General features: G+C 41.6%; 1 protein-coding gene across 15 annotated transcripts in view; it reads left to right on the top strand.

Moving 5' to 3' along the window:
• BEST3 (bestrophin 3) overlaps nt 1-16,028 on the top strand; it is an 82,299-nt gene that overhangs the window by 18,088 nt on the left and 48,183 nt on the right. For 11 of the 15 annotated variants that reach the window (XM_082351627.1, XM_082351626.1, XM_082351623.1 and 8 more), the window contains 4 exons: nt 9,806-9,960; nt 11,152-11,229; nt 11,338-11,490; nt 14,439-14,519. In XM_082351627.1, the coding sequence (XP_082207753.1) occupies nt 9,806-9,960; nt 11,152-11,229; nt 11,338-11,490; nt 14,439-14,519 (467 nt within the window). Of the gene's footprint in view, nt 1-9,805; nt 9,961-11,151; nt 11,491-14,438; nt 14,520-16,028 lie in introns of all 15 variants that reach the window. The other 4 variants (XR_014233562.1, XM_082351614.1, XM_082351622.1 and 1 more) reach the window with 3 other exon arrangements.

Raw genomic sequence — 16,028 nt, 5'->3', positions numbered from 1 at the left:
GAGCCCTGGTCCAGGAAGATCCCACATGCCGTGGAGCAACTAAGGCCATGTGCCGCAACTACTGAGCCTGCACTCTGGAGCCCGCGAGCCACAACCACTGAAGCCCAAGTGCCTAGAGCCTAAGCCACCACAATGAGAAGCCAATGCACCGCAACAAAGAGTACCCCCACTCACCACAACTAGAGAAAGCCCGTGCACAGCAATGAAGACCCAACGCAGCCAAAAATAAATAAACAAAATGTATTTTAAAAAAATAAATAAATAAAAAGTAAAATAAAATAAAATGCATACTCCTGAGCCCCACGTCAGACCTACTGAATCAGAACCATTGTATGTAAGGCCTGGAAAACCTGCATTTAAACATGCTCTTATGTTGCTCTTTTTATACACTGAAGTTTGAGAAGTAAGGAGCCTTTTCTGGGATGCTCATTTTTTTAACCCTTTTTCTCACCCCTGGGGTAAAAGGCTTTGGCATTCACCGAATAATTCATTACTAATAACAAAACGGCAACAGTTAAGAAAAGGGTGAATTCAAGGTTTCGATCATGCTGGAGGCTCCAGAAGTGCTCTGGATGGTAGCCTCTGAGCAGTCTGCTCAGAGGCTACCATCTAGGGGACCTGAACCTGGTCCTGCCTGGACACAACGAGCATCATTCTCACTTCAAGTTTTCGGTCAGCTTTTGTGCCGCGTCTGAAGGAGGAAGAGTACTGAGGGCGACAGGAGGGGGATGAAGCCTTGGCAGGCGCCCTCTGGGGCCATCACTGATGATTGCAGTGTAAAGGTCTCTACTACTTTCTTTCACCCCCAAGTGTTTTCTCGAAAGGCAGAAGAAGGGGTAGTGGACCAGCATGTGCCCACAGGAACGCAAGGTTTGCATGCTAGGTGGTGGGACAAAGGTTCTGAGCCACTGCCTTCCAAGCTGGGGGACACGCTTCACAGGCAGGGTCCTTCCTGGTCTGCCTCACGGCCACCCGCATGGATGGGCACAGACTCTCTGTCGGCTGGCCGCACAGACTTACCAGACTTCCTGCTCCCCAACAGAGAAGGCCAACTCAGTCTGCACGTGGGGTCAGTTTCCAAGCTCTCCCAACTGGGTGCGTGTCTCCACCTCTCTCTGTCTGTCCTTGGTCTGTGCCAACGTTTCTGGGAAGAACAGGAAGTTCAGGGATGGCGGAAAATGTTTGGCAGGTGCCCTGAGCCCAGAGCCAGGGCACCTGCTCTGCCTGAGGGCAGAGAGGGCTGGTAGTAAAGCACAGGGGCCCCAAAAGTGTAGGGGCAAAGGCAGGAGGCAATGCTGAGGGCACAAAAAAACCTCTTGTCAGGTGACTCCCTACATAAACCCACCTGTCAGGGAAAGTACATGTGCTCAAACTTCAGTGCGCTTTAGATAGTGTTAAAAAATCAATACTGCTAAAAACGCAGACCCGAAGACATCACCCCCAGAGATTCTGATTCAGTAGGTCTAGGCTGGGGTCCAGGAATGAGTGTATTTAACAAGTCCCTGGAGACTTTGAGGAAGGGGGTCCCTGGATCACACTCTGAGAAACAGGGGGCTTTAAGGCAATGGGAGTTTCCCTCCAAACTCTTTGTATTGCTTCAGGGAGGGTCCCTGTCACAAAGATTCACGACTAGCAGGAGAAAAAGAGTGAGAGGACGGAGAGAATGAAGATCAGCATCTCCTTCTGAAGCATCTGGCAATTGCTTGACTATAGCTGGTGAGCTAGGTCACTTACCCGCCGGTCCCTGACATTCCTTGCTGTTAAGCTGGACACTCAAGTTACATTATTCTGGGAAATACATACGCTTTGATGTTACAGGTTACATTTCTCAAATTAAAAATTAAAATTTCTTTACTTATGCTCCCATGAAAATAGAAATGTAACAACTGAATGCAAAATAATGTCTATTATGCTGGAAATTCCCTGAACTGGTCTGTTATCAAACAGTTACTTCGCAGAGGAGCTGTAACCCAGGAGTCTCTGTTATTTTCCCTCTTGGCTACAAGCCTGCCCTGGAAAATTCCAGTCGTTTCAATCACCTGCCTTGGAAGATGTCACTCATTCTAAGTCAAGTCACGTGCACAATTCCAGATCTTTGCCAATTTAAGTGAAGGCCTTAATTGGGTGCTTACAGTTACGGTATGAGACTGAATCAAAACATTTTATCTGGGGTTTCACAGTGATCAGGAGAGAAAACATTTCCCTTCAAAATTCTTCACCAGAAGCACAAAAAAAGGAAATGGGAAATTATATGCATTCCTCTAAAAGAAACGTTACTAAATCTGTTACTAAATCTGTCGTGCTTTTGCTCATTTAACAAAGATTTACTGAATGTGTACGGTACGCTAGGCATTGTGCTGAGCACTGGAGCACAGCTGAAAGCGAGGTCCCTGTCCTCGAGCATCACTAAAGATTACTACAAATGTTTTCTTCTATGAATCATTTTCAGAGACAAGCACAAATATATTTACAGCTGAACTTCACATCACTCCATTGCATTTCTATTTCTCTAAAATAGTTTCCTTCTGTGCTTGGTAGCCTGTAAGAGTGGTTAAAAGACAGTAAAATTTAAGGAAAGGACACTGTTTTGTTTACTTAAAGGCCTGGAATCTTAACATGAAGTTCCTTGAGCTTCTGCCCTGACGAGAGAAGCCTGTGGAGACCCCATCAGGATTCTTAGTGACATACAGTTAACAGGCATAAATACAACTGAACCAGCTTCCAATTGTCAAGTGACTGTTGAGATAAAAGTTCTAACTTTAGATGCACTGGCTGGAAGGCTAGCCCCACATTTAGATCATTTAATCTGTAATCGTCTCTCGTTAAGTAAAATCGAATGCATTTTGTATAATATTGACTTTCTGCCCTGTGATCTGCTGTTCACGTTTTTCCTGATGCATTCTGTGCTGCTGGGGTTCCCTGGTCTCTGAAATCTCCCACTGCTCTGTGTTACAGGAGAGATGATCAAGGGGATGGTGGTATTCATGGCTGTGCCAGTTTTTCCTCTGTTGGCTGAACTTTTACAGGCTGAGTCAGTTACCCCTATAGTCTCACGTGATGAGCCCAGAATAGACTGAATGTTGTCTTGTGAGTGCAACTTGACTCACCCATGCACACTGGCTCTTCATGGGAGAGAAAGTACACACCTCCTTGAATTAGTGCCGTGGATGGGCAGTCTCAGCCCAATGTTTGAAGGTTCACCACAGCTCTGTTTTAGGAGTTAAATCATGGCTCGCCAATCAATGCTTCTCAAAGGATGATCGTAGACCACCACATTCATCGAATTATCAAGGGTGCTTATTTAAATTGCAGGTTCCCAGACAGCCTATGAAATTTGAATCTCTGGGGCTTGAGATCCAGAAATCCACTTCTTTTTTTTTTTTAATTTATTTATTTATTTTTGGCTGTGTTGGGTCTTCATTTCTGTGCGAGGGCTTTCTCTAGTTGTGGAAAGCGGGGGCCACTCTTCATCGCGGTGCGCGGGCCTCTCACTATCGCGGCCTCTCTTGTTGCGGAGCACAAGCTCCAGACGCACAGGCTCAGCAGTTGTGGCTCACGGGCCCAGTTGCTCCGCGGCATGTGGGATCTTCCCAGACCAGGGCTCGAACCCGTGTCCCCTGCATTAGCAGGCAGATTCTCAACTACTGCGCCACCAGGGAAGCCCCCAGAAATCCACTTCTAAACAAGCTCCCCAGAATCACTATGTTTGAGCCAGAACAAGGATGTTAATGGCCAGCTTGCTGTGTGACTCTGTACTAGGTGCGGTTGTTCCCAAACTTTGTTATAAGATGGAGTCGCTAGGGATCTTTTAAGAATACTTATGGTGCCTCACACCCCCAGACACTAGGATTCAATAGGTGTACGGTGCAACCTGGGCATCAGGAGTTTTTTAAGCTCCCCAGACCATTCTAATGTGCAGCAAAGTCTAGGAACCACTGCACCACAGCGCATCTATTAACTCCTCCAACTTTATCTGCAAATTGCCTCAGATCTATTTACCCAAAGCAAATGGAATTCTGGGCCACCTGGGCAGGCCAGGAGTTAAGAGCACTGATTTTGTGAATGATATTTCCTGTGCATCATGTGTAGAAGGCAGTGAACTACCAAATAGGATACTAATTTAGAGACAGGAATACGGCTGACTAGAGATGTTTCACTCGTGTTTGACTCATTAGGAAAAGAGGAGTTTCTCTGTCTCCGTTCAGCATTGCTAACCCAGAAACTGATCTTACTCAACCATATCTTATTTCAAGCTTTTCAAACTGTGGGTTGTAAATTATTATTGGGTTCTTAAATCATTTTAATGGCTTTGAGCCAGCATTTTTTATGGAATGGAATGGAACAGAACAGAAAATATCAGAAAGCACCTCACACAGAAGAGCCAATAATTGTTTTGGGAACCACAAATATATCTTACTGTGGTTCATGGTTAAAAATATATATATCTGAATACTGCCCTCCACAATGCCTTCACAGTGTGATTCCATCTCTCTCTCAATCCCATTTTGCCTCGCTTTGATTTTCCTGGTTGACAGGGATTTCTAAATTTCTACCATTGAATTTAAAGAATGGCTGCAGTTGAATCTGGTGGCTTCATTCCATTCATTTGGAAAGTACAGAGAGGAAAATGAGCCAGGCTTGTTGCAATGTGCCTGAAAAAGTCATCTCTGAGAAGGGCTAAGATGCTGAATGCACAACTTTCTCTTTCAGAAAGAATTGGCAATAAACCCATCCTGCCTAAAAGTTTTGAGAAGCAGAGCTTTTAGCTCTTCTCCTAATAGAGTCTCATGTACACACTCTGCTTTAAAGGCAAAAGACATCTGCCTCAGCTTCAACCGAATCTGCGATTACCAGAATATTGTTTATTAATGGACTTAATTGGTCCTTTGGTTTGAAGGCAATAAAATTTTGCCTTAAAGTAGCAGATCCTACTCCATCAAACCACAATTCAAGACACAAGTAAATACAAACATATATGTGTGTGTGTGTATATATGTATATATATATATATTTTTTTTTTACTCTGATTTGAAATATTAGAAAGGGTTCTTTGGGATATGCAATATGAAAATTGCTGAGCAGAGCTGAACTAGCCAGAAAACCAGAAGGAAAAAAGATAGCAAGAGAAATTCAAGGCAAATGTAATGGCAAGATATTGAATAAAATAGCAACGTCAGGGTGTGGATAGGGTCTGAGGGAGCGTGGCATGAAGACAGACATGTGAAGGAGACAGGGTAGTGTGAGCACCAGCCAACTGATGGTGCAGCCAAACTGTAGCAAATCAATACCTGTGGTTAACATAGCCTTAGAGACAAGGATAATGACCACATTCTGAATATATCATCAGTCTCTGGTTAAAATGGCCTGAGGCACTGATGAGGATAACATTCCATGTAATAACAAATGCTCTTTGAATTGATTTGATTAACAATCTAGACTTTTCTTTCAATGGACCAACAACTCAATTTCCAAAGATGGGGTTACTTTGGATAAGATGTGTAACCCTGCAGGAAATAACAAAAATTATTCTGCCTGTACACTCTTGGAGGATACATTAATGTCTAGTTCATCTTTCACAGCACCTAGTAAAGTACGCAATAAATTTGGGCTGAACATTTAAACCCCCACCACCACCACCGCGCTTTCCTAGCTCTACATGTCCCTTTCCAATCAGTGGGTGTGCTACACGGCAGGGACTGGGGGGAGGTTACCTAACTCTCGCTTTAGGGTTTGCATTAAATTAACCCTCACTCTGCATATTTGCTTTTTGCTAAGAAGCCAAGAAAGGACCTGCCAGCATAAGTTGATCCATATTCCTGAATAAAAAATAACCAGAGGTAAAGTTATTCTTTGGTCAAATGACAGAGATTGCAGCCAGTATATAAATGCAGTCAGTTTTGGAAACTGCACTATAAATCCCAAGACTATAACTGTTAGACAACTGATATGAAATGTCTGAGAATAGTCTTCCAGGGAAAAGGTGAAGGGTTGCTAGTCTTCAAGCACAGAGCCAAGACAGGTTAAGTCCATCTATTAACTTCTTATCATCAGATTTAATCATACTCTGCAAGTCTTTTAAAAAACCAAACAGATTATCTAGATCATGCAACAACTTTGAAATGCACTGAGAAACAAGACAAGAATTCTCAGACTCATTCTTATTATTTGACCACCAGAGAGAGTCCAATTCCCCAGGCATGGGCAGACCCCTTCAAAGCTAATATAAATAACCTGAGTTTTATCTAAAACTAGTCTCTTGTTGGTAAATATTGGCTCTGTAGTTGTTACTGTTTATTTCAAATACTGAATAAACAGAATCTTCATTCAGTGGGGCAGTGATTTTTGAACATTGCTGTAGGTCAGAATTTCCTGCAGAGCTTGGTAAACATGTAAATGCCTGGACCCAATTTCATTAAATTACCCAGGAAGATTAAAAGAATGCTTACACCTGGACCTCACTCTAGACCAACTGAATCAGAATCTCAGGGGATAAGGTGAAGGCACTGCTATTTTCTAAAAGGCATTCAGGATAAGGCAAATGTGCAACACTGGGTCAAGAATTCCTGCCCTATTGAGTCTGGTTTAGCAGGTGATGGTAGAGCCTAGCCCTCTCCATATATAATAGGTGTCACAAGTGATTGAGACACCCACGACCTGTAGACCATATTCTCAAAACACTGGCCTGGATCACATCAAGTATCTAGGTAACTCCAAAGCTCTATGGGTCAGTGACTTTAAAAATGGCACATCTCACTTCTCCTTTGAGTTCTTTTCTGTTACAGCAACACCTCTTAAATAAAACTCAGTCCACATGGTAAGGAGGGAGGATTACTTTAAGCAGGAAAACCAGATTCATAAACCAATTACAGATGGTTAAGGATACAAACTGTGTCACATTAGGACAAAAGTTGATTTTCATCTGAATGTGTTAGAATTTCATAAGCAAATGATTGCATTTCTGAATCAAAAGTAACTCAAAATTCATATCTAACAAAAATCAGTTTTAGAAACAAGCTTTAATTCAGAAAGCATTTATACTAAATCATAATGAACATTTAAAAGTCCACTTAAAAAGTCAAGGTGGGGGGACTTCCCTGGTGGTCCAGTGGTTAAGAATCTGCCTTCTAATGCAGGGGATACGGGTCTGATCCCTGGTCAGGGAACTAAGATCTCACATGCCACGGGGCAACTAAGCCCTTGCGCCGCAACTACTGAGCCTGTGTGCCACAATGAAAGATCCCGTGTGCCGCAACTGACCCGATGAAGCCAAAAAAATAAATAATAAATAAATAAAAGAAATGATTCCTCATGCCCCTATATAATCCTTTTTTAAAAAAGTCAAGGTGGTAAGTACAAGGAGAGTCACTGCAGCATTATTTTTAGTAGCAAAAAAATTAAAACAACTTAAAACTCTATTCAAAAGAGGACTACTTATATAAAATACTATACACAGTTAACTAGAATGCAGCCATTAGAAAGAATGGGACTTCCCTGGTGGTGCAGTGGTTAAGAATCCGCCTGCCAATGCAGGAGACATGAGTTCGAGTCCTGGTCCAGGAAGATCCCACATGCCACAGAGCAACTAAGCCCTTGCGCCGCAACTACTGAGCCTGTGCTCTAGAGCCTGCGAGCCACAACTACTGAAGCCCATGTGCCACAACTACTGAAGCTGGCATGCATACAGCCCGTGCTCCACAGCAAGAGAAGCCATCGCAATGAGAAGCCCGCGCAACGCAACGAAGAGTAGCCCCCGCTCGCTGCAACTAGAGAAAGCCCGCGTGCAGCAACAAAGACCAAACACAGCCAAAATATAAAAATAAGTAAATAAATTTATTTAAAAAATTGTTTTTAAATAAAAAGAATGCCGCTGCTCTCTCTATATTAACAAAAAAAGATCTCCAAGATATAACTTGAAAAACAGAAGCAAATGGCAGATAAGTATGGAGTATAAAGTCATTTGTGTTTTTAAAAATTTGGCCTATATGAAATCCGTGATATTTCTCTGGAAAGATACACAATAACCTGGTTGTAGTGATTTCCTTCAGGGAGGGAAACCCGCTGGGAAAATGAGACTTACTTTCCCCATTAATATTACTTTGGCCCTTTTGAATTTTTGTACCATTTGAGTTACTTAATCAATTAAAAAAAAAAAAAAAAGAGTCTGGGGAAGTCCCTGATGGTACAGTGGTTTGGACTCTTCGCTTCCACTGCAGGGGGCACGGGTTCGATCCCTGGTTGTGGAAATAAGATTCTGAATGCCGCATGGTGCAGCCAAAAAAAAAAAAAAATCACAGAATAATTGGTAATTAAATCATGATTTTAACTCTAAAAAAAATAAATAAAATGTCAAGTGTAAATTGCAAGCTTTTGAAGACATCTTTATATGAACAAACCCTGATACATAGTAGACATTCAATAAATGTTAATAAACCTGCTACCTTATTCCTCCTCTCCTATTATTCAAATCTCTTCTTTCTCTGGTGTGCAGGTGCAGGTGGTGGGGGTGTGAATAAAAGTGCACATAATATATTATTGGCACTTACTGAGTGCTAAGTATGTGTGAAGCATTATGTTAACCTTTTGACGTATGTTCCTCATCTCAGGTAATTCTACAACACCCCTGTGAAGTAGATATTATCATCTCTTTTACGCATGAGAAAACTGAGGCTCAGAGAGGTCACTGCAAACTCAAGCACACTGTGTTATACACACACACACACACACACACACACACACAGAGGCACACAAAAATCAAAGAAGCACTTTTAAAGTATATGCGAGGGCTTCCCTGGCGGCGCAGTGGTTAAGAATCCACCTGCCGATGCAGGGGACACGGGTTCAAGCCCTGGTCCGGGTAGATCCCACATGCCGCGGAGCAACTAAGCCCGTGCAACACAACTACTGAGCCTGCGCTCTAGAGCCCGAGAGCCACAACTACTGAGCCCGCGCACCTAGAGCCCATGTTCCACAACAAGAGAAGCCACCGCAATGAGAAGCACGTGCACCGCAAGGAAGAGTTAACCCCTGCTTGCCGCAACTAGAGAAAGCCCGCGCACAGCAACAAAGACCCAACGTGGCCAAAAATAAAATAAATAAAATAAATAATAAAAATTTTAAAAAGTATATGCGAAATGCTGTGGGGACTACGAAGATAATATGCTCTTTGCCCTTCCAAAGGGTCTTAGCAGGGGAAACATTTGTGTCTAACATTATCATAATACAAGGCAAGAGAGAGCACTGGTGGAGCTCTGAAGGGGAGAAATCCCTGGGGAAGGAGAAGGAAGGAATCAAGGAAGGCTTCGCAGAAGAGGTCCTGGTTAATTAGGAGTTTGAAAGGAGGGGTCAGGATGAAATGTTATGCGATTCACGTGTTCGGCACTGTACTAAGTGCTTTGTATACATTATCACATTTTATTCTTTTAATCCAAACAATTCTAAGTATTCTTGTTCCCAATTTTAGATGAATAAACCAAAACCTAAAGAAGAGACCTTCCCCAGATGTCCTAGTCCACATTTAATGTCACCTTACTTCCTACTGGCCGCCTCTGTTAGGGATTGCTCACATGCATTGCCTCCTATACCGATATATAACTTGTGTGTGTGTGTGCATGTGTGCACGCGTGCTCGTGAGTACATATTCCTTATCTCTGATACAAGTAAAAACTACTTGAGACAGGAACCTTTATTTTATATTTCTTGAATATCCCCCATTATATGCTCACATAGTAGACACTGAAATATATAGGGTAATATATTAGCGCTAAACCAAGTCTGTATAATCTAGCTATTTTTATTTTGTGTAAAGGTTTTATGACAGCAGATGAAAGAAAATTATTTGAACACCTCAAATCTCCTCATCTGAAATACTGGGTTCCATTCATCTGGTTTGGAAATCTTGCAGCTAAAGCCCGGAAGGAAGGTAGAATCAGAGACAGTGTTGATCTGCAATCATTGATGACTGTAAGTACATAGTAAACTGTCAGTAAAAGATGCTAATCAGAGACCAACAGGGACCTGGATGCAACAGGTTGGACCTGGACGAGTCCAATTTGTTCAATCCTGGTTCCAAAGGAACCAGAAAGACTGGGCTAGTATCAGAACCCTCAAATGCAGGAGGAGAATAGTACACAGTTTAACTCAGATTGATTGGAGGTGGTTGCTTAGAGACTCTGTTTTAAACAGAAGTAGGCTTTGTAATAGGCTCTGTAAGAAAATGTTCTTTGATTGATCAGCAACGTCTGCCAGGGCTCAGAAGGATCTGGCGCCCTCAAGGCATATTTGCCATTCCTAGCTCCAGGATCCCAGACCAAATCTGGAGTAGAAATAAACACCCCCAGTCAGTTCCCCAAAATCGGAATATCCCAAGGTTAACCCAGCTTTCCAGATGCTCCAGGAAACAAGACTGTGTTTTCATTAAATGAAATAATCCTGAATTCATTTGAGAAACAAATTTATAGAAGGGCTAGAGAGATTTGTGCCATGACAGTCTCCTGCCTCGAGTAGGCAAAAAGGAGTGAATGATTTAAAAACAGCTCCCAATTTAACGTATACTTTCTCCCAGTCTTAAATAATAACTTGCGTTCAATAGAGAAAAAAGAAATCAATGGATCCCAGTCCTTCCTGCTTTAAACAGGGATAGATTTTCTGTCAATAGAAGCATTCTAAAGTCTTCATTTGTTGGGGGAACGGTTTAGGATGCATTTAGTTCTTTTTTCTAAGATCTACAGTAAGCATGTTTTCAAAAGCAATCGAGGAAACAAAAAATAATCTGCTCTCCACATAATTTAGAAATGATTTATTTAAAATATTAACCACTGCCTTCCTACCACCACTTGGGGCCAATATATATGTTGGAAATTATGAATTCAATAGAGTAGGGGATATTTCTATACAGTCCTGATTTATCTTAATGTTTTTTAAAATGTCCAACTGTACTCAATCCCTTTTGCACATTGTTGAATTATGTTGATAGCTTGTCATTTTCAAAATTTTCATTTTGGAGTGGATTTCAGAACCAATTTCTAGCCTTTCAAAGTCTCATCATTTTACAGGTGTATTCCTAAAAGTCATGGCCATATTCTGAATCCCAGAAAATATTTATTACCACACCCATCACCTTAGTAAATAGTGTTTAATTTGTTTCTGGCTTAGGAAATGAACCGATTTCGCTCCTGGTGCAGCCTCTTATTTGGTTATGACTGGGTTGGGATTCCGCTGGTTTACACCCAGGTATCAAATCCTTGGCACGTGATTTTTCTTTCTACTTGCCCACTTTGGCATGCTGTCTCTCTCAGGCAGCCAGCGCTGTGCTCTCACTTGGGTTTCTCTCTGTTTCAGGTTGTCACGCTAGCTGTCTACACCTTCTTCTTTGCGTGCCTGATTGGACGCCAGTTTTTGGATCCCACCAAAGGCTACTCAGGGCATGACTTAGATCTTTACATTCCGATCTTTACTCTCCTACAATTCTTCTTCTATGCAGGATGGCTCAAGGTAGCCAACAGTCTCAGTGCCTGAGACCTGCTCTGTAATCTTCCAAACTCTGCACACTGATCCCTTACTGAATCACTCATTCATGAGTGAGTCAAAGGTAGATTTAACATTTAATAGCTCAGAGATGTTATTACTTTTCAACAAGGCATTAAAGTGGCAGGGATGTGGTGAGTACTGTACTGTAGGGGTCTGAAGCAGCTCATTTATGCAGACGCTACTCTTTTATGGCCACTGATGGTTTTAAGTCTTTGTGTGCTCGCATTAGGATTACAATAATGTAATTAAAGCAATAAGTGTACCTGCATTGATATTTTATACCACAACAAGCAACTAAGCAGAGTAAAAGAGAGTAAATAAGAAGCCTTGTATCTCAGACTTAAGCATTAATATTATATTATTATCTTGGTTCTGCTCAACTCTGTAGATAGTTAGCTTCTATTCCCTGAAATCCCACTAGCTGTGCCACGACATTAAATGCATTCCATTTTCAAAACCAGAACTGAGACTCAAAGGAATTCATTGGAATCAAAACCAGAAACCCCAGGATTAATGACAATATTTGGTTTGCCAGGAAATTAAAAACAGGTCAGACCCGTGAAAACAACTAGTCCAATCATCAGTGTAGAATTTTATTTGTTCCTGCTACCATCTCCCCCCAACCCCAGATGTATGTAAAAGTATCAGAGGCCTGATTCTTCCATCTCTTTTGTATGTGACAGAAAAAGATCAAAGACAATGGCTTCATTAAGTTAATTGAAATCTAAAGACAGTTTGAAGATAATTTTAATAAAATAGAATTTCAAATGTTTGACCTTCCAAACTGCCACAGTGCACCGTCGAGGCCTTTCAGGTTGTGGAAGCATTTTCTCTGCAGATGCCTTTACTTTCATTGGTTTGAATTTTAACCAGGAAAAATAAATATGTTGGCACTTCAAGTTATCCTCCAAAGAGTAAAGGCATTTCCTTTACAAATGGCAAAAACATTTTTAACCAGATGACAGTGACTCAATTATTTTTACCCATTTAAGACAGAGAAAGAGTAATAGAGACTAATAGCTCTCATTTCCCATTAGAGAAAAAAGTAGACTCTACTTTTATAAACACAAACTCACCACAATTGGCCCAAACACTCAATTACTCTGGTCTTCTATTGTCCTTTCCCCTGAGTTGTGCTGAGCTTTTTATTCTTCACTTTGTGTCCACATGAGATGTTTGGCCAGCCTGGAAGGAAGAGCCAGCAGTTCCTGCCTTCTGAAGTGCTCTCTAAAATATTAACAGTCTTTTCCTTTATAAAATATTTTGAAGGCAAAATATGAAAAGACAATCTTAGCTCTATTAAGAGACAGGTAATCCTAAGAGAAGGTAGTTTTCCCACCCAGTGGATTGGATCTCAGTTTCTAAACAGCAGTTTTGTCTGGACAATTCTAATATTTATAAATCTTTTCGAAGTGTGAAAACCCATCTTAATCTTATGAACGGTGTATTACTGAGTTGTTTGCTCGAAATGGAGCCTCCAAGTGAGTAAAGGATATTTTTGTGACATAGTCAATTCAGAAACATGGATATCATTTTGGTAGTTAAATGTAGACTCTAATACTATATGCAGGATGGATCCCATAAAAGTGAAATGCTGGATGTAACAAAAATATTTTCAGGACCCATCCAGTGGCCTATTTAATTTAAGGAAAACCCCAGACAAGAAAGGTAGACAGCCCCTTGGAACTTGCAGTGAAGGACTCTGACAATGGATATTGCTGTGACTGATCCAGGGGCATGGGCCCTGCCACAGGCTGTCCCTTAGAACAAGGTCATGTCCTTCTCTAAGTCAGTGGTTCTCAACAATGGCCACACATTAAAAACTCCTGGGAGCTCTACTCAATAATGATGCCAGGGCTCAACCTCACACCCATTAAATCAGAATCTCCGGGGGTGGTGGGGTACGGACCCAGGCATCAATTTTCTTTAAAAGCTCTCCAGGTGATTTTGATGTAGTGGTTAGACTTAAATCCTAAAAAATACGTAGGTAGATTTTCTACCAAATAGTCTCAGAATCTAGGAACTCAACTAATCAATGGCGCCTTTGTTTTATACACTTGTAAGTTTTTTACATCTAGGCCCAATGCAAAACCACATACACACACACACACACACACACACACACACAAACACACACACACACACAGGTCCAGGTAATAAAAATCAAAGGGAATTAATGAAAATAGAGACTAACAGGTGAGACATATTTGGCATACAAATCTCTCATCAAGAAGGCTATTCAATTCAGGAACATGGTAAGAACATCTAATACTTACCAACTGTTAGAAGATATATGATAAGAAGTTACTTAACTTCAAAGTAACTTACTAGATAGCCATAAATCCTTTAAGATAAAACTAAGTAAGAAAAATTCCAGCTTTATGACTTACTAGCTCTGTGACTCATTAATTTAGCAGTTATGTCCAATAATTATGAAATCTCCTTGTATTATTTTCTCTAATTGTGAAGTCTTTCTTTGCTGTTTAACCTTGCCCACATTTACATTTTATCTCATCACCTGGCCCTTTGTAAATTCTTTCAGAGCACAGGCTACGTACCCCTCAAAGTGCCTAGCACAATGCTCTTTTGATATTTGCTGGCTGATTTGTACCTGAGAATCAGTCATTTGGCTCCTAAACAGCCCATGGCTTCTCCTAGTTGGGGCCTGCATTGTCACCAGCTGAATAGACAGAGTCTTTGGAGAGCAGACCCTGCAGGTGCATGATTCACAGTCTGAGTCCATTCTCACTGGCTGATAAATATCTGCATCTGCAGAACAACCCACTTCACTCTAGGCTTCCTATTATGAAAGGTGACCAAAGAAAGCAGAGAGTGAAACAGGAATCCTCTTCAACCTTCACTCTTAGTCATCACAGCATCATGGCGGACTTATTCTATGTTCTCAATTGCAGGTAGCTGAGCAACTTATCAACCCTTTTGGAGAAGATGATGATGATTTTGAAACTAACTGGTGCATTGACAGAAATCTGCAGGTTAGAGGAGCTTTTCTTTCCTTTACAAACATTAATAATCTAAACAGACTCTGAATGCCGGCCCCTGAACTTGAGTGCTTTAGCCACAAACAAAAGAGGTTTGGCTATTCAGTATGTTGTTTCGAGGTCCTTTTGGAACCTCGCGGGTCCTGGATCTCAGTTCCGGTAAAATTTAGTCCCTTTTAAATACAATTTCAAGCCAGTTTTCTTTGTAGGTTTCTTTACTAACTTTACATAGCCACTTCCATCTCAGTACAGACCAATATTTTAATTCATTCTTTAATCTGTTTCCTATTGCCACCTAAAAAGATTAACAATGACATAAAGTGGCAGCCAGACACAATCCAATGTGAGTTCCCAACTCACATCATGTAGGTCCCTGCAGTCAGATGTCCAGCAGCTGGACACTGGAAACATGGGCCACACCAGCCTGTGTCTCAAATCTCCCTCAATCACACCAAATGGACCCCAGAGCCTTTACCCTGGAGCATTATTTCAGAGATATTTTTCATGAAGACGCAGCATGAGAGAATTTTGCTTTTAGGCAAGACTCTCCTCAACCCATTCTCTTCTCTGAGAACTACAGGCTGAGAAAAGGGCTTCAACTTGCTCATCTGTTTCAAGCCCTTACTCAGCTCTTACGCAGGTTAAAACATTTTGCTGTTGTTTCACAAACTGGCCCCAGTACACAGAGGGCAAGGAGAGACCAAAGAAAAAGGCAGACCACTCCAGATTGGTAGGTGGCAGGTTTAACAAGCTAGGAACTTAATTAAGAGGCTTGTCTTCAGTGGATACCAGATGAGTAGACCTCCACACCTGCCTGCCAGAATCCTAAAATTTGATATAGAGGCCTCACTGGGGTTCAGTCATGTATTCAGTCCAGATGGTCTCAACAGCACATTACTCTCTCAAGGTTGTGTCCTTGAAACAGCTCCCACTGTGGGAACAGTGGGCAGAATATACATTCCAAGGACAGGGGAGAGGAGCCTCCGATTACTCTCATCCAGCTCACAGGTCAACTGGCAGGTCACGACCTCTGTATTGACCTCTAACAATCACATTGTCAGCCTGTTGAGGAAGAAGTGTAATGCCTACACCACTCACTCTTTGTAAAACTTAGATTTCCAGAGGATTAATAATTTATTCATGCATCAGTTTGTCAAAGTCAAAAGGAGAAGACCACTATAACCCTAAACAGTATAGGCTTGTTGATATATTTTTGGGATTATGTGGTTGCTGTCAGGAGAGCCACTAGACAATTAGAAAATTTTGAGCAAAGAAGAAAAAGGTGTCTCTCCTGCCTCCAGATAAGATGCACTCCACTCTGGGGTATGTGGCTTGATGAATCTAGTCTGGGCAGTTTTATGGCTCCACTTATCCCCATTGCCAAGTGCTCTTATGCAGTGAACGACGTGTATAACTCTCTGTAGCAGCACTGGTTGAAGCAAATATGAACTACAGACATTTGTATATTCACTCATTCACACTGTGTTCTATCCCATTCCAAAC

Source organism: Balaenoptera borealis, assembly GCF_965194805.1.
Source record: "Balaenoptera borealis genome assembly, chromosome: 13".
Lineage (NCBI taxonomy): Eukaryota > Metazoa > Chordata > Mammalia > Artiodactyla > Balaenopteridae > Balaenoptera > Balaenoptera borealis.
Note: the sequence above shows the minus strand (reverse complement) of the source record. Positions and strands in the feature narration are given on the sequence as shown.